Source organism: Sturnus vulgaris, chromosome 4 (assembly GCF_052056855.1).
Source record: "Sturnus vulgaris isolate bStuVul1 chromosome 4, bStuVul1.hap1, whole genome shotgun sequence".
NCBI lineage: Eukaryota > Metazoa > Chordata > Aves > Passeriformes > Sturnidae > Sturnus > Sturnus vulgaris.
In genome coordinates this window covers 16,479,489-16,503,879 of record NC_142246.1, presented here as the reverse complement: position 1 = coordinate 16,503,879, position 24,391 = coordinate 16,479,489, and the positions used below count along the sequence as shown (strand labels likewise).

Below are 24,391 nucleotides of genomic sequence, written 5' to 3'. Positions count from 1 at the left end.
TTTATACTCCAATAAAGGGAATTTGCACATTGAAAATTATTATGTCCTTAAATCACAAAAATTCCCTGCATTTTGTACTTGCAAAACTACAAAATTACTAATTCAAGACTCCTCCACAGAAAGTTTAGCAGTTAGGATTTTCCCCTCTCATCCCAAAGACTGTTGCTGGGTTGTGATTGGTTTTTTTTAGGATTTTTGTGAAGGAAAAGGCTTTGAGGTAATGAAAGATCTTTTATCAAAACAAAAGAGTCTTTAGCTCTATTGTAAATATAGTGGCCCATTCCAGATCAGTTAACTTCTTCATCAGCTCAAAAAGAAATTTCAAATAGGGCAAATCCCAGATTCTGCCAAAACTCCATTTGTTTGTTTATTTTTTTCTTATTTTGACTTGCCAAGGGTTTGTGTTTGACTTGTTGCCACGAATAAAACTATTCCTCTTTTAACAATGGGCTCTCTGGGAATGGTGTGGGAGAGCTAATCCCATTACACAGCTCCGAAGTTCCCACTCAGGGGTGACCCAGGACAGGCAGCTTATCAGGCACTTAGCAGAGCTGTCAGCTGGACAGCTCAAGTGGGATATTCTTCTCTGTGAAGTGAAGCAGGCCAGCAGGAGCAGTAGTAGGGGTTTGTTTGTTTGTTTTAAGTAAATAGAACAACAGGGAACTTCTACATCCTCGACCTGAAAGTCATGTTCTGTAAATAGAAGACATTAATGGTAGAGCATAGAATGGTGTCATTAACACACTGGTCAGATGTGTTAATTTATAATCCACAGATGAGAAGAATCTCCCCGAGATGCTCTGTCTCATGACATTTCCTGTGACTCTCTCTCTTTCCAATAGTTCCGACTGTCCAAGCCCTTTCCTAGGACTATTCTCTTAACAATGTAGTTTTCCTTCAAGAGAAGCTGTTTTCAGATTCAATGATGCCTTCATAATTTTGCTCTGAGTGGTGGACATCTTGTGATACCTCTAGCCACATGGCCAAGGTCTCCTGGTTATATTGAAGGAAAGATAAATATCTAGAGAGCAAGTTCTCTTTTTTTGCTAAGGTGGAAACAGTGCCAGTGCTGCCTGAAGATGGGGCCGTGCTTCACAGTTATGAGGTGAGAATTTGCTGGGGAGGTACAAGATTATCCATAGAAACGTTAAAAAATGCAAGGAAAAACATGTAAGAGTATCTTGGGTTTGGTGAGAGCAAGATTAATACAGAAGAGAAAAATGTGATTTTTTTAAAGTGTAACTGTGCCTTTGACTTATGAAGCCATCTCTGCATGAAGGGGAGGCTGAATCTGTCTTGCAAGCACTACTGTTTTCCAGAAGGACAATCACTGCAGACTGAAATAGAATAGAGTGCCAGATTGAGCCTAACTCCAATCTTACTAGTGTTGGTGTCTTAACTGATTGTCATAATTGTTCAATTAAAGCAAAATATTATCTGGTTGTAGCTAGAAAATACTACACTGTATCAGAACTCAGAAAAGTTTGGATTCTGGTTATGGTGCAGCTTGTGGAAATCTTTTTGTGTGCAGTCTTGCCATTATATCCCTGATATTCTCAGTATTTCTCTTTCCCCTCAATGTAAGTATAGTGCTTGTGTTCAGGAGACATAAACCAAACTGTGCTCATGGGAATTTTGAATGGCCTAGTGATGACAGCCTAACCAGAAAGTGTAGTGGTTTAAAGTGTCATTTAGAGAATGGCCCTCTTAAATTCTTCTTTGAGTCAATGCATTTTTAAATTTCTTTTTAAATCTCCTTTATTTTAAGCAATTATAATACTTCAGAGCAGCTCCCATTCCCTAATGTACCTCTCAAGATGAGCCAATCTTGTAAGCTACGAGGTGTCACCAGTTCCCAGTGCCAGTGAAGACACTGAGGGAGCTCAATGATTCCACAGACCAAGAACTCTACAAGGAATTTTCCTTCAGCTATAATGTGATATTTGTTTGTTTTCATAAATTTTTAATCAATAACATGGCACTCCGTGATTCTGACTTTCTGAGGGTTTTTTCTTTTTTCTTTTTTTTTTTTTTTTGTTGTTTTATTTGGTAGGTTTTTGTTTTTGTTTTGTTTTTGTTTTTGTTTGGTTTTGTTAGTTTTATGTTTTTGTTTGTTGTTGTTGTGCACTCAATATTTAGACTACATAGCATAAAAGGCCAAAAAAATGAAGCTGTCTTAAGAGCACTGGGGTGTGCTACCTAACACTTGCTAACAGAAATAAGGATGCTGAACTAGATAAATATGATCTGTGTTTTAGTTTTGCAATTTTTTTTTAATTGCCTGTTACTTCATTGCCCAAGGTCAGTCTTGTCAAACAAGTGGACCAACAGTTCTCTAGAGTAACATAAAACCATTAAGTTGCTCTTTGATCTTGCACCTTCTTTAGAACCTTTTAATCAATTAACCATGAAGCTACTCAGCTTGTCGTATTTCCTGCACATAAAACTACTCTGGTTGAGCTGACACATTACTACATTATAGATCAAAGATCGAAGGAAATTTCACATCCAATCAGGATAATTATGTGGAATTTTTCTGAATCCATTATATACGTTTTTGTGCCTCAAATGGATGAAAAACAGCATTTTGATCTAGAATGAATTAAAGGATTCATGTGTATTTTAAATGTTGGTTAAATGGGTTTGTGCATGATTGACTTTACACAAGGTGTGGACAGATTTCATGGCAATGTTGCTGTGCCTCAACTGTCCATCTGTCCTTTGAAAGTGACCATTGTTGATAATAATAGGAAACATGACCCTTTGTAACATAAGCACTGATCTCTTGCTTAGGATACCTTTAAATAAAAAAGATATTTTAAATGTTGAATGTATTGTAATGTGATACAGATTGAAATCCTCTTAGCTCAGAAGTAAAATTTTGATAAATGGAAAGAATTGTGGGTTTAGACTTGTGTAGGGCCACACTTCTGTGATCTTATTTGTATTCATATAATGCTTTTTTTAATCAAGAATCAGAGATACCGTCAGTATTATGTTTTTAAAGATTTGTGACTGTTTATACTTTTATTTTCTAGTTATATAGGAACAAAGGTATGTCAAAATAAATATTCCATTCCTCCTGGCCAAATACTGGAACACACAAACAACTTCAATCAGTTCTTCATTTGAGCTTCTCCCTTAAGTGGGACAGAGTGTTACCCACACCGGTCCAGAGGAGCAAAGCATCTGCTCATTCAGATTTTGCTTAAGGCATATTTTGCACAGCTGCTTCTTGTGGGACTGGTTTGTTCCTCTTCTGCTTGCTGATGCCAAAAGCAAAGATGGCCTGGCCCAGATAAGAGTGTCACCTTAGAGTGCAGGTGCAGAGGTAACAGGTAGAAATACCAAGAGCCAGAACAGTTTCTGAACAAAAATATGGCCCAGTAAAGAAGCATTTTTACAAGAACCCATGTTATGAAATAAAGGTGTAGAATATTCTTCACATATATCACCTTATTCCCTGAAGACATATCTTGGATTTAGACTCACTAGACTTAGAAGCAGATAGGAATTTGGAATCCTTAGAGCTTCTACAACTCACATTCTTTTCACTGCTAAATTTAAGCCACACTCTCTTTGCAAATCCCTATTGATTTTTCTGAATGTCACACTTCCTTTAGCTAAACAGATCCCTGCTGATATTTGTCTTCTTCCTTTTAAGCAGAATTAAAAGTGAATGAACAAGTTTGTGGATAGCATGGATAAAGTGCTTTTTGATAGATGTATTTCTTGTCTTCTGTACAAAGATGAGTACATTCATCTCTTGGTACTAAGGAGGAAATATTTTCCTCAATCTCCTTCTGTATAATTCCCTCATTTAAGTCTAAATGGAAATTTACCAGAAAAGAGAAGGATATTGTGAAACTTACTTTTACATTTACCACTGCAGTATCTTTTTTGTGCTGGATCCAGGATATAGTGGGGTGCTTTCCTTCTGGGATTTGAAAAGACACAAAAATCCAAAAGGAGTCAGTAGGAGGCTACACTTGATTTTGAGCGTAAAATAGGCCAGACTTTAGGTTCTTTGTTTGTTTTGTTTCTACCTCCAGCTATAAATCATCCCAGATTCATCAAACTATTTGCAAAGCTAATCCAAGCTGGACCAAGTTACAGACTGGACCAAGATGTAGGTTTATACTAATGCTTGAAAACAGGAAAGACTTTACATCAGAAAGGAAAAACTATCTGGTTTCATTACATGTGGCTTCAAGTTTCATTACAAAAGGTTTTACATAGCTTTGATCCTCTAATTTGGCTAAAAACTGGAAAAAAAAACCAAAAAAAGAAGTGATCTCCATGTGCACACAGCTATTTCAGTGCATGCATGCAACTAAATTAGATATGCTGTAGCCCAGTGAACTAGAGTGTGTCCCACACAGACATGCTGCATTTAAATGCATAGAGTGCAAAGTCAAGATAGATTAGGTCAAACCTCCTTGCTGCCAGCTACCTTGAATTCTTAATCATACCTGCTGCTGTTCAGAGATGCTCAGGGGAACCAAAAAGCCTGAATAAGTTCCTATCCTGAAAAACAAACAAAAATAAGTATGCACTTTCTACCCTTATATATCCCTGTGTATACATACACACACATTAAAGATTTTACAAGAAGAATCTGTTTTCCATAATTCTTTCTTATGGAGCCACAATTAAGTGAGTCTTTAAGAGAGAGTATTAAAGAAATGACTTCAAGAAATTACTTCACTAGAAGCAGTTTTACTGCAATAGTACTCAATTTTATTTTTTTAGTTACAGACCTCCTGTCTTTCATTTTTGTATGCTGATGCTGAAGAGGAATTGCCAAATCTCTTTGTTCCCCTGGAGCTTGGAGCACAGCACTGAAGAGGAACCTCCTTTCCCAGAGATCTTCAGCATCAGTTAAATGGGGCAGCAGGGCAGAGCTGAGCAAGAGGGGCACAAAGGTTTTCCCAAAGTAACATAAGTGATTGTTTCTTTAGCCAGTAGGCTGTAGGACAGACCACAGTTCCATACCCAGGTTTGGTGCACTGAAAACTCCTTTTCTTTTAGCAGATAGGAGTTGCAGTGGCTCCAGGCCAGCTAAGTTGAGTTTACAGCTGCTGTGCATCACTGTAACAGCACGAAGCAGCTTGAATCTACAGTGAATCTGGCCCTGGATGTCTTAAATCTTTAATATTTTCTTCTGTCTCATCTAATATGGTTGTTTTCCTGCATTTTACAAGCCTTTTAATTTCCATATGAAATTCAAATGAACTGTGATCACTTCTGCTAAAAGAACTCATCCCCAAACTGCCCTTTCATGTGCACATGAAATGGGATGACCTGTGTCGCTATTTTCTGGGCTGTAAGTGCCCTTTCTACAAAAGTTTGAAAATACACATTTGTCTTTATTACCCACAAGCAATTGCAGCACTCAATTCCCTTGTGAATTCACTGCCTAAAGTTTGATATAGCCAGAGCTGGTTCCTTTTTAGCATTATTTCCCAGGCATTCATGCCTTACTTATTTGAAAACTTATTCTTTGTTTTCTTTGTAAAAAACTCAAACAAAACAGACAAACTGTAGCATATTTTCTGTTTGTAGTGTTTGCATGTGATTGCTGAGCAGATTTTCAGTGAGTTCTAGGTCTCTTTACCCTTCCTTTCAATTTACCTGGTTACACTTGCTCTTTGGAATGAAAACAGAGGCATCATTCTCCATGTCACACACAGACTGGGAGTTTTATTACTTAAATGTTTTGACAGCCACAGTTCCCACTGATTGGTACTAGCATTTTGCCATAACAATTTAATAAATAATACTTGATTTTTAAATGCTCAAATGTTAATTAGTTGGAGAGTGTTCTTTCCATCACCAGCATGGTATTTTACCTTGACTAGACAGCTCAAATTATCTCAGGGAAGGCACATGCAGGAAGGCAAATGCTGTAACTTTCTGCAAATGGGAAGCAAGAAATGTCATCTGGAAAGGCTGTGGGAATGGCAGGCACAGTCAGGCCTGGAGTCAGGTGGGTGGGAAAGGGGAAGCAAGCAGTGTCTGGAGTGCCTGGAGCAGGAAAGAAAGTGTGAATGCCAGTGGCTGGCCTGCGGTTTGTGGCAATGAATGATGAGCACTGTTTGGATCACTTGGGACTTAAACCTTTTTCTTCTCACATTTAAGCTGCTTTTCAAAGTTTCTCATTACGTTTTTTTGTTTGCCTTTTTTTTTTTTTTTTTTTTTTTAACTTAGAGCAATAATGAATCTTCTGCAGAGGAGTATGTGCTGTGCCACATGATCTTGCTGTGGATATTCTGTGTAGCTCTATGTGTCTTCTGTGGCTGGTTTTATTTACTGTTGACATTGTCTCACATTCTTACCTTTCCTCTACAAAATAAATATAAAACTATACAAAAATGGGTGAACTGTTAGGGAAGGAGAGCCAGTGAAAAACAAAACAAAACAGAACAAAACCAACCAACCAAACAAAAGACCCCCCCCCAAAAAAAACCAAAAAAAACCCCCGAACCAAACAAAACAAAACAAAACAAAACAAAACAAAACAAAACAAAAGAAAAAAATTGAAAGAGAAGAGAGAACAGACAAACCCCACTCTTTAAACTTGCTATTTCAAAATAGCAAGGAACTTCTAAAGCACAGGTCAGAAGGTACTCTCTTATTGCTGTTACCATAGCAGAAACACATAAATGTGATTAAATAAATAAAGCTAATCGGAAGCAAAAGAAAAAAAACCCAACCAAATTTGCAGTAAAACCAGCTCAAGTTAACATAGTCTCAGAGGACTTTGAAAGAAAACATACTTCTAAAGATGTTCTGTGAGAGATTTTAGGCACAGCTGCAGGAAAAAAAAGGTATCCTTTTTCCTCTCTCTGGAAGCATTAAATCTGCTTTGGAAATTAAACAAAGTCGACAAAGTTTTACAGAAACAACAGATTGAAGCCTAGAATGTTAAAAACTATGAGAAAGAAGAAAAACGTCCTGAAGAAAGGCTACTGGATAATTTTAAGGAACTTTAATGCCAGAATATGCAACCCAGGCACATTAATCCTATCTTTACTTGTCTCTTGTGATATGGAAAATATCCTAAAAGGAATTTTTAAAAAAGTAAAAGTAGTAGCTGACAAAACCAGATAGCAATTCCCGTGGCATAGGTCTACAAATCCATAAAATAAGTAAGTTTATATCACTTTATGGCTGTCAGACTGTTTCAGAGGAGCTAGTTTAACTTTTTCTGAATTATAAAGGCCATTAAAATGTTTTATCTCTGTATCTGGATGTATAACTTTCTTCTTTAAGGCAGGTCTTCTGATCCCTCTACAAATGTTAATGCATACCTAAAACAGGATCAAAAAAAAAACAAGTCTCAATTTCCTGTATGCAGCATTGGGCAGTGATCGAGAGTACTGAGGCTCAATGTGTAGAACTAGAGGAGTTTACCTCTAATCTGGAATGAAATAAAAGAATGGAGTTGTAAAGACCAGAAAACACTGCTAAAACCAGCATTCTGAAATCAAGTTGTGGATCTGGGAGGCAGTTTTAAAGCCTGTTCCCATGGCTGAGCAAAATTCCTGTGGCATGGGTGTCATGCTGTAGAGCTGGAGTGTATTTTCTGGGACTGTGGATAGCCAAAGTCTTGCTGTTCAGTGAGATGACTGTTCTTTCTCAGCTTGACAAATGACATGCAGCTCTGACAGAGTACTTCTTCTTAGCTGGCCATCACCCCTACGGACACTGGCCAGAACAGCAGCAGCAGGAACATACCCTCCAACTCTGATTTAATCACATGGAGCCCAGGAGACTAGTGAATAGAGCCGTTAACTCTCTGTTTAGTTTGCTTTTCCCATCTGTGTTTCATTAAACTGAGAGCAAGATTTATTCACTTTTTTTAACATCAGGATCTGTTGGTGTCCAAGATGATGGTTGATGTTAAGGTATACATACACAGTTTAACCTGGCTGAGGGCCAAAGAGGCCTATGATTCCAGCCCAGACAATTTATTTACAGAAGGACACTAAATCCCTCTACTCTAAAATATTTTAGAAAGGATGAGCATGACTTCCCAGTCTCCCAGGAACACAATACATGGAGAGCACAGTGAAAGAACAGGCTCTCCAGGCATGCAGGCAAACACTTCAGTTTTACTGTACTCCTGACAGCCCTTGCATAGTCACAACTACCGATGATTTTCTGATCCCAGGAATCTTAAATAGATTGGAGGTACCAGCTCTGTCTATAGATACTTCTAAAAACCAAGAATCCTGAATGGCTCAGCTGGCGAACTGCACTTCATGGGAACTGAAATTATGTGCCAGGCTCTCCACTGTAAGGTGGGATAGCTGAAGCACAGACACTTGCATGCCTAATGAGCTACTGCAGGAATAACACCTGCTTCGAAAGGAGAAGAAATGAACCAAAAGATGGGATTTTGAATTGCTTTGAAAAGATACACTTTTCGTCAAATGATAGGGTTAACTCAAGATAGAAATATCAAGTGTGTGTTTGTCAGAACTGTAAAGGGTTTTTTTAAAACATGTAAATTTCAAGCAGCAACAGATAAAGCTCCCAAAATAGATCGTCATTACCAACAGCCCCTAAGACTTGACAGTTTTCCAAAACTTCTGGGCATTTTCTTCTTAACAGCCAGCTCATTTCCGTAACATTCCACTCTCTCTCTCATCTCTTAGTCATTACCTTAGTCACCATATCTTAGTCATCCTCTCATCCAAACTAACATAGTGACAATCCACTTACTCTAGTGCTTTGCTCTCATCCCTGAAAGTACACTGTGAATTAATAGGTCTGTCAGAGACTTGTAATTTCCAAAACCTCTGCATGCTCCTCTTTCCAAGCAAATGCCTTCATATAACGTCATATGAGTGTTATATTGTGTCACCTACACAGAGCATCCTCATATTACAATGATTCTTGTAATAATAAGGCTCATAATATCCCCCTATGGCAATAAAAAGTATACTGAAACCAAAATTGTTACTACAATAGATCTTATAAAATGAACTGTATCTTTCAAAGCTCATTCATAGCCTATAATTGGTCTGCTTAGAAAAGTGTTTTATCCCTCAAATATCAATTTGCCCCAGAAAAGTTAACACAGACTGCAGAATCTGGTTCCATGTGCGATAGCTGCTGTTCTGAATTGACTTTCAGTGTTAACAATAGAGCCTTATTCAATAATGGTCTTTTTTCATTCTCTTTCACAATTTTGTCATCTGTGAGATGACAGTAGGAGTTGTACATGAATGAGTACAAATTAAGCAGTATTCATGTGTTTTCTCTTTTTTGCAGCTTTTAAGAACACTGGCAGAAAATGATGGAAACCACAAGTTTTATTTTTCTTAGTTGCTAATGAAAGAAGAATTCTAATTGTATGCAGTGCTAAACTGAAGTGAGAACTTGGCCACTATACTGAGTCGTATCCTTCAGATGCAATGCATTTTATGGATTTTATTCAATACATTAAAAGCAGACTGTATGAGAGTGATTCCTGGAGCAGGGAGCAGGCACGGAGAAAAACCTAATCCCTAAGCTCTGTGTTAAAAGCTGCATGACTTAAATTTTTGAATGAAAACCTGTGTCTGGAGTGCTCTGCAGTGAACTAAATTCTCCATTGTGATAGTGATACCTAAAGTGACAATTCCATCAGATCCCCATTTCCCTTTTGGGAAATAGAGGTACAAGGCAGCCTATTATAGCAGTATTACAAGAAACTTGATTTTGGATTAGAGAGGTGTTAGAGTGACCCACCCCATTGAGGAAGTTATCTCTTGTCATGCACAGTGGTACTTTGGGATGCTTGAAGAGGTGATAAAGGAAGTTAAGGACAGCTGAATGTACACTTGATGTAGGTGCCTTGTCTTTCTTCAGAGGGGCAGGTGACAAAGCTGGGCTTTGTTTTGGGGTGTCTGGGTGATTCTTTCTTTCTTTCTTTCTCTCTTTCTTTCTCTCTTTCTTTCTCTCTCTCTCTCTCTCTCTCTCTCTCAATTCTAATTGGGCTTTTTGGTTCTGCTCAGAGACCACAAAAGGTCCCTCTCTTGATGACCTCAAGATAACTAGCTGCCAATATTGCTTGAATACCATTGCATTTCTCTGTCAAGATAAGGACAGAAAACAGTCCAGCTCCAGATACAGGGACTTTGAGTTCCAAGAGATCTTTCCATATCCAAGAATACTGTTTAAGGACTGTTAGGCAAAAATATCTTCTTTCTCCTCAAAGCTCCCCCTATTTACAGAAGATTTTTCAACAGTTACAGAAACTCCAAAGAAGCCTTCATACTAAAGGCTGTTGCATTGGATATCTAGACAAATTCTAAAGTAGACTAAGTAAAATAAACACAGAATTATTTGTAATAAATATATTAGAGAAGATAAACCTGGTTAAGTATCATCCCATCCAATTGCTTAAATTTAAAATACTTAGTCAAAGATTAGTGAAACTGAATCCCTCTAAAGAATCAAATTACTTGCTTGAACAACTGTCAAATTGCCATTTTTATAACCACTGAAGTATTAGGATAGACTCAATAATTTACCTTTTCCTGCAGCATACTTTATAAGTCTTTTTCTCAGTTTTGGTGTAAGTTCATCTGAGTTCATAATGCACAGACATTTTCAGATGCCACTGCCTCTAGGTGTAATAGTCCCAAGTCAATTCCTTCTTCAGATTTTCAGCAAGGAATACACTACATTTAGGGTTGGGTTTTATTCTGTTTTTTACCAAATATTCTTAGCAACAGATGTTTAATTAAAGGCTGCTAGACAATTTAAACTTCTCAGAAGAATACAAATAAATGCTGTTAATGAAGTAAATATCTGTTTAATTTACAAACATCAGTAGCATTACTGATATCAGTCCAAATATGACAAAGCACACTGCATTACACATGTACATCTAACTTTTTCGTAAAAAAAATAATAAAATAAAATTGAAAAAACATCTGCATTTTTACAGGGTACCCTGGGTTTTACTGAAAGAAGAACACAACCCACTATTGATTACCAGTTCTACATTATAATTTAGCAGCAACATGTTAACATGGGGAACATTAGGGCAGTAAAGTAGTTTTATTATTTGGGGAAAATCACAGTTTTTGATAGCACAGCCTTTTTTCTTTTTTTATAAAAAAGGTAAAGAGCTCCATGGGAATATTAATTTATAAAGATCTATCTTCTAATGTAATTTTCTACACGTCATCTTATTTTCTGTAAGTACTGTATATAGGGAAAATTAACTTCTCTACAAATGCCATCTAGTGTAAAGACATTTTCTGTAATATATTACAGGTTCTTGGAAGGTGTCCTGAATATCTGCTATATGTGAAACTGCAAATTGTCACCACTTTCTATTCAGTGACACCAAATGGTCAGATTCTAAGGAAAAGTAAAAGGGAATGGAAAGGAAAAAACAGACTGAAAACATTTACCCCAAGACGACATGCTACGTTAGTTCTATTGCAAAAAAATCCTGATTTTTTAAGTCCTTTAAAAAAAATTACAAAAATACTGGGACAAATATAAATTAATATATATTAAAGCATCGAAAAACAGTAAAAGGGATGGCCTAAAAGGGTTAAGTACAATGTACTTTGATACAATAAATATTTCTCAATGAAACCCAATACTGTATAGAGTTGTTTAGAACTCATAGAAACAGAAATCCATATTATTACTATTTTATCCATCAATAATCTATTTTATCATCCCCAGAACATTTATATTACAAAAAATTAATACTGTAAAAGGGAAGATAAACACTTTTTATGCTTCTTTTGCTAACATGCTGACATAAAAGCACACATCATCAGGAGATTTCAGGATTATAGTATATTCTTGTATCTCCCATTTCCCATTCATTAAATGAGACCCCATCTTCTCAAGATGCTTAATAATTCCAAAAGACAAAATGTGTTTCAAACAATCGTTATTTCTGTATAATCTGATTATTTTTGCTCATAAAGTTTCCTCATCCATAGGTAAGTGATTGGTACGGTCTGCCAAGACAATAAAATAGACTGATTCGAAAGTGAAAAAACAAGCCTCGTGTTCTAGTCAGTATTTCATCTCTGAGCTGTTAAGTTGAAAGTCACATGTGTATAGTGTCAGTGTATCTTCAGCATGTTATAAAGAAGAATCCATGTTAAAAGCAGTTAAAGTTTCCCATCTCTGCTGCAATGTTACCAGGTCTTTTTATTTTTTTTCTTCAAAGCTCCTCTTGGGTATGAGAAGTCTCAGTTCAAGCACTTGAATCTTTTTTTTTTTTTCAATGAAGAAAAAGTCTTTATTCTCATAATAAAAATAAGTCTGTTCTGTATTTTACAATATATTTCAAATATTTCCACTATGAAGCATTAATTAGTCCGACACGGTCAATAAGTATACAACATTTTCAAAAGACGAGTGTGACAGGGACACTTAGGAGGGACAATTTGTACAGCCACACTTCACCACTTTTTCCACCTCGTCCACGAAGGACGAGCCGTCGGTGCACTCGAAGGCGTATTTCCGCCTCTTGCTGCGGAGCGGCGCGCAGCACTGCCCGCCAGAGCAGCCGCCGCTACACTCTAGTCTCGATACCTTCTTGGTCGTCTGGCACGCAGCATACCCTTGCTGCTTTTGGTAGTAATCTCGGACTCGTTCCCCTCGACAAGAGATTTCTGTAGGAAACAACATTTAAAGTAAGAGATGTGATTTTTTGAGACGCAGGTCAAAGAATGTGTAACACAGGAAGATGCTGTGTTGCTATTCGCAGTTGGAATTGGTATTTTAAAGTTTGACTGAGACTGTATATTGGAAACTATTGGTTCTACCAAAGTAATTTGATTAATGCTGGGTTTCATTCCCTATACCTCCTATTTTTGGTAAAGCTTATATTATGTGTATGTAAACCATAAATACGAAGCTATTACAATGACAAGAAAATTGGAAGCTTAAATCTTTTCCTCTTTTATAAAAATACACATCTTCTGTTGCTACATTGCTTGCAGCTGGTTCTGTTTACCATAGGAAATGTTTCAGAGAGCATGCAATTTAATTTATTAGACCTGGAGTTTAATATTATTCAAACTCTTATTTAATATAAGTTACATTCCGCTAACTTCATAAATTACTGAGGTATAAAGGCAGCTAAAAATGAGACATCTGTTAAATGTTCTACAACCATGTTCTTCTATTCACATCTACGTACAATACAAAATAAATGCCATCTGGGGTAAGGGAAAAAGAGGGAGAGGGAAAGCTTTGATAGACAAAGGAAAAAGAAAAAGGTAGGGGGAAAAAGTCATCCTGTTTTCATCCATCTCACCTGCATAATTCGCTGTGATAAATCAGTTGAAGCTGAGAGGTCAAAAGTAGAGTTTGTGATAAAACTAGGAGCAGAATCATTGGATTTGGCTTCTCAGTTGCAGAAGGTAGAGAAACAATAAATACAGAAAGATACAGCAGGTAAAAGGTAATAGTTAAATATAGTAAAAATGTGTTTTTGAATAAAGGCAAAAAAAAAAGAAGAAATGTTTTCACAGCAAAACATTTGATGAAAAAATCCTCAAAATGTAAACAAATTCATGGGAAAAGCTTGATTTTTCTCTCATCAAGATAAATTCTTATGGTAGAAAAAAAAGCAACAGATGTGTGTGTTGTGAAAAAAAAAAAATTGGTCATGTTTTTGGCTGTTCATGTGCTTGGCTGTTCATGTTTTACTAAAAAAGCCTATTTTCTAAGACCACAACAGCATTAATGATTTTTTTTTTTTTTTACCTTTATCACAACTGTCCCCCGTGTATCCGCTGCTGCATTCGCAATATGGTTTCCCAAGTCCTGAAAGCCTACATTTGCCATGTTTACACCTGATGGATTGGCAGGGGTTAAGCAGCATTTCCTCTTCATCACAGAGGACTCCCCCATGTCCCTGCAGGCATTTACAACTGTATGAAAATGCATTGATCGGCAAGCAGGTACCATGCACACATCTACAGGGGAAACAAGCCCAAGAGAATAAAAATAAATTATTCATCAAAGTTCAGGCTAAGCAACATTAACTACAAATACTTTGGACTGTACTCAGAAGAAATTGCTTTTGTTTCTAATGGACCTTTTCAGTGAGGTGCAGTGAAGTGATTTATAATTGGTATGCAGGTTTACACAAAACAAGCTGCAGTACAGAAATCCCTCTCACCAGAAAATAGCCACTGTAGATGTGTTATGGAAAAATTTTACAGGCCACAGTTATTAAAAACAACATTTCCTATGTGAATTTTCAGCATGCTTTTGAGAAGAACACAGTAAAATCAAGCCAAAGAGAAAAGAAACTCACCTGAAATTCTGGTTTGTGCATCATTTAAAAGAAACTCCATATTGTCACTCATGAAATATGGGGCTCCCAGCACAAAGACACATCAGGCACTTCCTAAGAGAAACTATTCTGACTCAAGCAATGGTAGTCTCAAGCTGAACATGTGCTTCCCCTCCAAAAATTTTAGTCTGTATTGCCAACTGCAAGTAGCAGGGTCTTATAATGTCTGAGGCAGGTCTGTGCTTCACGGCAAGGCAACAGCCCTCACCCAAAATTCATACCAAACCTCACACTAGATGAGGCTGTGCCTTACCAAGTCTCACCCAAAGTGATTAAAGCAGATAATTTCCCAGTTGAGCTTTGATAAACATTTGTGGCAGGCTCAAATCTTGTTGTTAAAACAAAAACGATTGTGAGTTAATCTGCATCTGCCACGTTCTGATGTACAGTAGTATGGGAACACAAACTGGTCTTACTTCTCTTGGAGAGAGAGGTGGTGTTTCCCAAAAGGAGGATGCTTAATTACCTGTTCCTGCCTGTAAGCTGAACATTAGGGGATTTCATCTTCTGAAACCATTACCAATGACTTGGAATAAAATTACTTCCCTTTCCCCATTTGGCAGTATAGGATCAATAACTTTCTTCCAAAAATAATATTATTCTCTTTAACTGTTGTTTCCATAGAAAAATTTTCTATCTACATAATGTTTCCTAGGGAGATCACAGTGAAAATTCTTCTGTGGGGAGGAATGCAATCCTGACATACAAGTCACCCTTCCCGATGTTTCTGCTCTCCAATGTTTTTATTCTCTATAGTATATGACTCTCGAACTCACAACCTCCTTAGTATGTTATGGCACCCATATAAATAAATGAAAAAAAAAAGAGATTAAAAAAAATAAAAATACCATTTGACCGAAAAAAAAATAATTTGTTTCAATTTGAAGACAGCAAAAATTCATCTAAAATTACGTGTTGTCATAAATGAAGAATTCTATTAAGAGCAACACGTAATTTTGAAATTTTTAAGATAGCACAACCAGTTTGAGATTAAAACCTGCAAATAGAAAACTAGTAGGTTAAGCACCTCAAACTTCTCTATTAGCCTGTATTTTGAAGCAATCATATGCTCTACAAAAATTAAAAATTGTTCCTGTGGTTTAAGTCTGATATTCCAAGACTGTTATTAAGTAACACAAAATAGAAGGCTTTGACAGTATCACAGGGCAGATAGCTTTTGTTTAGTTTTCATTATGTTCAGCATTTGATCTTTTCACCATTATTAAAACATCCACTTTTAGGACATCTGATCTACTAAGTTACTCATGTGGCACTGACATCCTGTCATACTCTATACAGGTTTTAGATACCAAAGCAATCTGCATCAAAATCTTTGGTAAAGTTCTGCTTTGACTTAGAAGATGATTAAATTTTAGCTAATGCCAACTCTCATACTTTTGTTTCCACCTGCTCTTTGGAGCTCTAAATTTCATCTTCAGACTTTACTGAAAGGAACATCAAGCTAAGTGCAAACTCTCAGGCACAGTTTCATCTCATCTAATTTTAGGTACCTGTGTCAGGCACTCAAGTTGGATGTATAATTGCCATAAGCTCCAGACACAGTCAGTCATGGGGAGAAGTGAGCTTATCTAGAGGATGATTAGACAACTTGAGGTCTTATTTATTATTTTGAAATGTGCTTATTCCTTTACTGACTAGAAAACAAATTTTGGTCACTGTATTTTGAATTCGAACACCCAGATGTAGGTAAAGTAAATGCGTCTTAAGCCTTTTCATGATGTGCAAGGGATCTCTAAGATCATCTACATTTCTGAAAGAGAGATCAGTGACAATTCTGTTGTTCAGATAAAGAAGAATGTCAAACTGTATTAGATGGATAAAATGCATCTTTTCAATAGAGAGTTTAGAGATGAATCAAGAAATACAGAATTAAAATCCCCAGGAAGTAAGGAACAACAAAGCCCTCCTCCACTCCAAATAAAAATTTTTGGTTTGGTTTTCTCTCTTTAAAGCTCACAGCACTGTATACAGCTGAAACGAACCTATTATTTTAAAGAGTAAACAAATGCTGTGCTCACTTATTTCTATCTTTGATACTGCCTACATCTCATACTGATAACTTCATAATTTGCTGCAAAAAAGCACTCAGTTTGGGTGCTAATGTGCACAGTTATAAGAACCAATGAAGAATCTAGTATTCTAAGGACAGTTTAAAGAAATTCTCTGGCTTTTCTGATAGTAGAACTTGTGGGTACAGTTTGATATTATTTTTTAATCCTGAAGTATTGAAATATAAAGTAACATTTGCATTTCTTAACTTGCTGTGACTACCTTTCTTTAAAGTTACTGAGAAAGAGCACAGCCTAAGAAAAAGACCAAAAAAATATGAAATTCTATAATGATATCCTTGAAAACCTGAGTGCTATAGTTCTGGGAAGAGTTCAAAACTTAAAGGTACTGAAAGAGTCTACAACCAATATAAAGAAAACTGTGTTGCAAAGCATGCTAACTGCTGTATAAAACTTTAAAGGGTCAGACTCTACACACACTAGGTGAAAAAATGATTTAAACATCATTTTATATGGGAGCTGAAAATCATCTTATTAGAATCTATTAGCAAACTTAGACCACTGGTCCTTAAAAGTAAAAAATTACTTTGGCAAATGCTGCACTGAAAAAGCAGCAACCTGAAGACCCAAGCAAGCTTGATTTACCAAAAAAATGCCAGTGGTAAGGACAAACAGAATGACATTTTGTTGCCCAAGGTCGATAAATACAGAATAACTTTGAACTTCTGAAGTTTCTGATCTTCTTGTGCTGGGAGTCCATGAATCAAAATTGAATCTGTCTCTACAGTAAATTTGAAAGATGAATATGCATGGATATCAATACTTTCATATACACAATTACACATATCTTTTTCTATCTCCACACATTTATATACAAGAACCTCTCTATAGACATATACAAATATATAAACTAAAATTTTCTGCTCAAATCAGTAAATAGAATTAAAACACTCAGACTTAAACAGAAGTTCACAAAAAAGATTGAAATCTATTGTCCTGCTAAAACCTGGGGTACTCTGAAAATATAAAATATTAGATATGTCCATTGTATCATTTTTCAAAAACACAGTAGAGAATACTATTATTATTCTTAATAATATTGATAATAATAATAGTTTTATTACTTCATTCTTTACAACCGAAAATAAGCAAATTGGGGTTTTTCCATTTGCAACTTCTTCAAAATCATTTTTGTGCCAAGGGTCAAACCCACAGCTGTATCTCATTACAAAAGAAGCCCATAGAGAAGTATGTAAGAGCAGCTCCCAGGCTTTAGGCAGCACTTCAGTGAGATGTGTGAATCTGCTCCCCGAAACTGGGGACTTTCCCTCATTAGGTTTATGGTTTATATGTACTATAACCTGGAAGGTGTTTTCACTTTTACATGCCCAGGTTATGTTGCTTCTTGCAAGTGTGAACTTTTATGAAATAAATACACATAACAGGAGACTTATGTGCATATTACACTACTGCTTTTTCTTGAGGAAGGACATACTTATTTCCAAGACATGGGTCGTTGGTTTGTTGATCACAGAGCGGTCCGGTCCATCCTCCTTCGCACTCACAGGAGAAGCCTGACTGGCTGGTAGCATGGCATGTCCCATGCACACAAACTTTCTTATGACAAGGCTCACAACCTGGCAGAATTCCCACTTGCAGTGGCACATTTCTGAAGTCCTGGAGTTCACTGTTGATGTATAGATTACGGATGCAACCATGGAAGCTAGTGCCGTTCTGCCCTGGCGACTGACGTAAAGCTGCTATGTTATTTTTCACAGGCATGCCTAGGAAATTAATAGCAAATAATTAGTGTAAAAATCTCACCATTTTCTATACCATTTTCTCCATTTTTAAATCAGTTTTAAAGGAATGCTTCTTAAATAATTATTCTTAGCTATTCAGACTAGAACCATGAATAATAATCTAGTTTTTGGAAATTGTCCTAGTCGTCAAGCATGCATGTAAACAAATTCCAAACCTGTAAGTCTCTAAGTCACACTTAAGAGATGAATATAAGACTTCATCAGAAAGGAAGCTCAGAGCTCTGAAAAGGTCAGCTTTGCCTGGTTTTGACCTAGTGCATTTAAGTCCAGGATAGCACATAGTTTCTGAATCCCAGAAAAACAAAGGTTGTTGAAATTTAGCAGCTGATATGCCTTTTTTAATAAGCTAAGACACACAACTCCAGAAAAATTTCCAGGACCAGGTCATCAAAACGGAGCTAGCATACACATTTAAAATGTGAAGTTTTGCTGTGGAAAATTTCTTGGAAAGGACAGTACAACAGGCTGAGGTTCCAAAACCAAAAATACTTTTTTTAAGCATGTCTCAAATACAGATTAATAAAATAAAACAAAAACACATTCATAGTTTGCCATTACAGTCTAAACCAGTCAATAATAACAATAATTATGTGTATACACTTTTAGATAATGCAAATGTCCCCCAATGCTAACCATTTTCAGAGTAATTCCTCTGTTGCAGTCTATAGTTGTTACAGGTGTAATTAGAGCAGTAGGTATATGTGATGCACTTATCCTGTTATAATCATTTGAGAATAATTCAGAAGGAAAGTTACTATCAAACTTTTTCTTGTAAACATGAAGTTTCTACTACTCCTACCCCCTGCTTTTTGTTTTCTTTTAACTTATTGCCAACATATTAGCCTACAGTAGATAGTCCTTAAAATACTGCCTTCTAATAATGAATACACAAACGCCTAAATGAGTCGTGAGACTCACTCACAAGCAAAGGAAATCAAAGTGCACTGAGCATTGAAAAGGATCTGTTTACCTAAAAATAAATATTCTTATTAGTTGCATAGGTTTATTCCTAGACAAAATCAACAGTTTTCATTCTGGTACTTAGATAATGACAAGAAAGCAGGAATGTTCTGCATAGTTGCTCCTTAACCATGTAAACTGATACCTCTAGTAATTTTCTATATTACTCTGAGCAGTTAAGAGTCATGCAGAAATACTGTGCAAGCTAATGAAGTAGACCTGCCTTTCACTTAGAGGTTGTTGTAATTTCATTTGTGCTAGGCTTCAGTGATGATAGAAATGAACAATATTGTACCCATACTGTTGAAGAGCCTAATCTTCTTTGATGTTATCAGTTAAATAAGTGTATTGGGTTTGTGTGGCCAGGCTTTGGGTAGTGAGGGGGGCTACAGGGGTGGCTTCTCCAAGAAGCTGCCAGAAGTGTCCACCATGTCCAAGAGAGCCAATGCCAGCTGGCTGAGGATGGACCTGTCAAATCTGCCTAGGCCAAGCCAGGCAGTGATGGTAGCAACAGCTATGAGACAACATATCTATAAAGGAAAAACACCCAAAAGAGTAATTGTGCAGATGTGACCAGAGAGGAGTGAGAATTTATGAGGAACAGCTCTGCACACAGTGAGGTCAGTGGACAGGAGGAGAAGGAGGTGCTCCAGGCACTGGAGCTGAGATTCCCACACAGCCCATGTGAGGCAGCTGTGCCCCTGCAGCCCATGGATGTTTGCAGGGGAGCAGAGACCCACCATGGAGGAGACCCATGCCAGAGCAGGTGGATGCTCGAGAGAAGACTGTGACCCCATGGGAAGCCTGTGCTGGAGCAGGCTCCTGGCAGGACCTGTGCAGAGAGGAGCCCCCACTGGAGCAGGTTCTCCTCGGACTTGTGACCCTGTGGGGGACCCATGCTGGAGCAGCCTTTTCCTGAAGAACTGCACTCCATAGGAGAAAAGACAACCACGCAGGAGCAGTTTGTGGAGAACTGTCTCCCATGGCAGGGACCTCACACTGGAAGAGGGGAAGGACTCCTTTCTCTGAGGAGGAAGCAAGGGCAGAAACAACGTGATGAACAGACCATAACCCATATTCCTCATCTACCTGCATTGCTTGCAGGAAGGAGATAGAGAATCGGGGGAAGAAAGTTAAGCCTGAGAAGGAGGGAAGGGTGGGGTAAGGTGTCTTTAAGAAATGTTTTACCTCTCTTTATCCTACTGTGATTTGATTGGTAATACATTCAATTAATTTCTTCAAGCTGAGTCTGATTTGCCACATCAGTAATTGGTGAGGGATCTCTCCCTGTTTGCATCTCAACTTATGAGCTTTCACTGCATTTTCTCTCCCCTGTCCAGTTGAGGAGGGGGGTGATAGAGTGGCTTTGGTGGGCACCTGGCACCCAGCCAGGGTCAAACTGTAAAATAGGCTTTGAACTATTATATTTAAGAACTCAGACTGCAAACAATCATGAGTTTCTATTTCCTCACATCTACTTACTGTATTCTCAAACCAGGGACAGGGCAGAGTCATCTCATCCAGAGCCTTCAGCCTGTTGTCTCCCTTGAAAGCCACACTCAGCTAATGTTCATAGGAAATGCTTGAAGTATCTCAGCAGAATAAATGCAATGAACTTACTCTTTGTAAAAATAAAAGGTGTATTAAACTAAGCACACCAAGGCAATGCTAAACCAGATGTTACACTTGAAACTGCCAGGAAACATAGATGTGATTTCTGGGAACCATATAAGCATGTATGTATGATACCAGGCAATAGGTGGTATATCACACCATTCAAAAAATTTTTGTCTATATTCTCTAATAAGGGAGACATTTGGAAACACAAAGCAAACATATGCACACGCTTCCAGCCTATATAGCCTTGCTTCTTCTAGCAAGATACCAAATCTTTTATATAAAGATTCTTTACCAGTTAACAAAAAACTGACATAGAAACAATACAGAGAAATATTTCTGATCTATTTTTGGCATGGTAAGAGAGTAGTTCCCACCCCCTTTTAAGCTTTTGGACACTGAACCTGACTACAGGTAAATTACTGTTCAAGGAGGCAAATGGTAGGAATTTCTCTTAAATAACAGTCACACAGTAAAACTGTCAAAACAAATATCTAATTCTAGAAGCTGCCAGAACAGAGCACAAATGAGAAGCAGCTGATACTCTCTACCTGTCTCAGAAATAGGGACATCCATGAAAGAAGGTGCCGCTCTCAACTAGTAAAATATGCTCTAATTTCTGAGAGAAGAATGAGAAGTATCACTGATGTCTGTGAGTCCTTTGAAGAATTTTTGAGAAGAAACAGATTGTCCCTTAAGAATTCTTATAAAGCCATCCACTTTCAATATGATTTACTGAAATTTGTTACAGAAAGACTGAAAAATAACAAGCACGTGTATTCTGACCACACAAAAGAGCCATACACATGGAAAAGGCAAAAAAACCCCCCAAATTTATTAATTGATTAGCTCACTTTTGATAAAAATAATGTTAAATTGTCCCTTTCAAACCAAGCTAACTATTGTGACCCAAGAGTAACATTAAAAAAAAAAAAAAGAAGAAGGGGGAAGGAGGGAGAGAAGGAATCAGAGGGAATGAGAGCGCACACTGTACAAGGACTTCCTGTCAAGTCTGAATTTCAGCCTGCCAACTGAGGTGATGCTTATCAGAAATGCCATTTTAGCAGGAAAGTGGTAAGAGTAAGTGTAAGCTACATGATGATTTAGGTGTCAAACTAAAACTTTGGCAAAGATAAAAATACTGCATAAAATCCTAGTGAGAATTTAAGTTCTTAACTGATGAAAATGTGTAATCAAATTCTCTAAAAAATCTAGATATAGTTGGATAAGAAAAAAATTATTGAATCTCAAAAAGATGGGTAATATAAAGATACAAGAGTGAAAATTATCCATCTTGAAAATTTTAAAAATTATAAACAGATACATTAGATAAAGAAGAGGAAAGGTAAAGAGCTGGACATCAACTTACTGTTGATCAGCTTATCAGAACATCAACTTCATTATTTTGTTACAATGTGTTTCTATGATAGATTTTCATTTTTTTGGATCAATATTTTCTATGACAGCAGAAATAATTGTCTGTATGGAGCCTGAATATGAAGAATTACAATAGAATAAACATGGGACCTCCCTAAGGAAGATGCACTAGAATGCAAAAGATTGCTGCTCTTAGATATCAAACCACTAAGAGAAAAGAGATTATTTCCCAAAGTTATTCTTCTGATACTTGAAGATGACGGTGCAGATTAGTGTGATTCTGCTAATTGAGGTACAGATCTGAAGAGTGAAGAAGAAAGGAAGAGAACCATATGTCACAAATCAGCATCGCAGTGGTAAGAATGTGCTCAGAATAAATGTTTACAGTTGGCAGTTGCCTCATTTCATTGAAGGTGCTTATAAGAGACAGGAGGATTATTGTTCTGCACTAAGCTCAGCTTTCAAGTAGCACAATTGGCCTCAGCAGTCATTAAACAAACTGATATTGACAATACAAGTAAGCAAGCACACCCTGTCTTATGAGAGTTTAGGACCCCTTCTTCCAAATGTGGCACAGGACACTCTGTAAGCAGAAGTGATACACAAAAAAAAAAATGCAATGTGCTTCTACAGGGCAACACTCATTTGAAGGCATCAGTACATCATACAAATGTACTACTGATGGCATAGTTTTTTGCAAGAAGGCAAGATGCTTAAGTCTAAAAAGTTATTCTCAGACATAAAAGAATTAGGCAGAATGAAAAAGAAAGTACATATTTTTTTAACAGAAGGAACAAATCTGAAGGAAACTCCTTACATGCCTCTGGTAAGAGCATTATGTTAAACTAAGTAGAACATGGAAATCTGTAGCATTTAAAAAGGATTTAAAAACCATGCTGAAACTCTGATCGCTAAGAACTTAGACTTGCTACCTAGTGAGGAGGCACTAAATATTGGCTGAATTTTCTTACTTAGATTGCAAAAGCCCATCAGAAATCCAACAGGAACTTCTAGTTAAAACAGTGTGCTTGAACTCATAGTTCTACAGAGTAAATGGCATCAAATGATCAAAATTTTTCAAATACTTTAGCTGCTCAAGTTAAACAAATAATTAAACAAAAAATGTTTGGTTTTTTTTCTCAAAACAAACAAAACCCAAGCCCTGACACATGCACTAAGGCAACTGTCTGTGCACATTCTTACCTAGTGTCCTAAATCCTATCAGCCCTAAGCAAGACAGACATAAATGATACTTCATGGCTTTATACAATGCTATCATTTCCTGCATAGATCAGTACAGGGAAGTAGGAACGTAAAATGAGCAAAACAGAATGCTACCATTCTACACTTTCTGAATAGGCATTACCAAATCTTCATGCAGCTAAACATTGTTAAGCACAGTTCTTCAGTACAATAAAAGGCTAAATAACTGCAGAAACTTACAAAATTTTACAGTCATAAAAAAGAAACATAATTATAAAAAAGCAACCAGTGTAGTTTGAGGACATGTTATTTCTTAACATTGAAGCTATTGACATTAACTGCCAAAGTTTCATGTTAAGGTGTTAATGAATGAGTCTCTTTAAGAAACACAAGAAGTAAATTAACTGTAATATCTCTAGTAAGAAGCAGTAAGATCCCTCTTACCTCCTACATACAGCGGAGAATCAAAATTCAGAGTGGATTGCTTGGACAAATTGGTAATTATCTTGGGGCTTCCTCCATCAATAGATAAAGATAGAATCTGATCCATAGCTAGCAGCTCCACAATGTGGAAATTGCCATCATTAATTGTTTCCACACTGCAAAATAAACATTAATAATAAACATTTGATGGTCAGGTTAGAACAGTTTTTTACCTTTTTATCTCTTTAAGAGTCAATACAGTTTCAGAACAGAACTTCTCCAGGAGTGCATTCTCCTGAAAGTTACATTTTAAGCAAAGACATGCACATATACTTAAAAGCCCATACACTACAACATCCCTTCTTCTGCACTAATGATGAAAGGGCTGGAACACCTTTTCTATGAAGACAAGTGAGGGAGTTGGAGTTGTTCAGTCTGGAGAAGAGAATGCTCTGGGGAGACCTTATAGCAGCTTTTCAATATTGAAAGAGGGCTTATAAGAAAGATGAAGAGAGACTTTTTACTTGTAGTTACAGGACAAAGCCTAACTGTTTTAAACTAAGAGAGGGTAGATATAGATCAGATAGAATCTATTAAGTAAAAGAAGTGATATAAAA

General features: G+C 36.9%; 1 protein-coding gene across 11 annotated transcripts in view; it reads right to left on the bottom strand.

Annotated features, from left to right (window-relative positions):
• Positions 1-10,794: 10,794 nt before the first annotated feature.
• Positions 10,795-24,391, bottom strand: part of SLIT2 (slit guidance ligand 2) — a 259,624-nt gene continuing 246,027 nt past the window's right edge. For 6 of the 11 annotated variants that reach the window (XM_088163204.1, XM_088163205.1, XM_088163206.1 and 3 more), the window contains 4 exons: positions 23,796-23,950; positions 17,867-18,155; positions 13,747-13,958; positions 10,795-12,647 (listed from right to left, as the gene is read on the bottom strand). In XM_088163204.1, the coding sequence (XP_088019330.1) occupies positions 12,406-12,647; positions 13,747-13,958; positions 17,867-18,155; positions 23,796-23,950 (898 nt within the window). In that variant the 3' untranslated portion in view covers positions 10,795-12,405. Of the gene's footprint in view, positions 12,648-13,294; positions 13,387-13,746; positions 13,959-17,866; positions 18,156-23,795; positions 23,951-24,391 lie in introns of all 11 variants that reach the window. The other 5 variants (XM_088163211.1, XM_088163212.1, XM_088163209.1 and 2 more) reach the window with 5 other exon arrangements.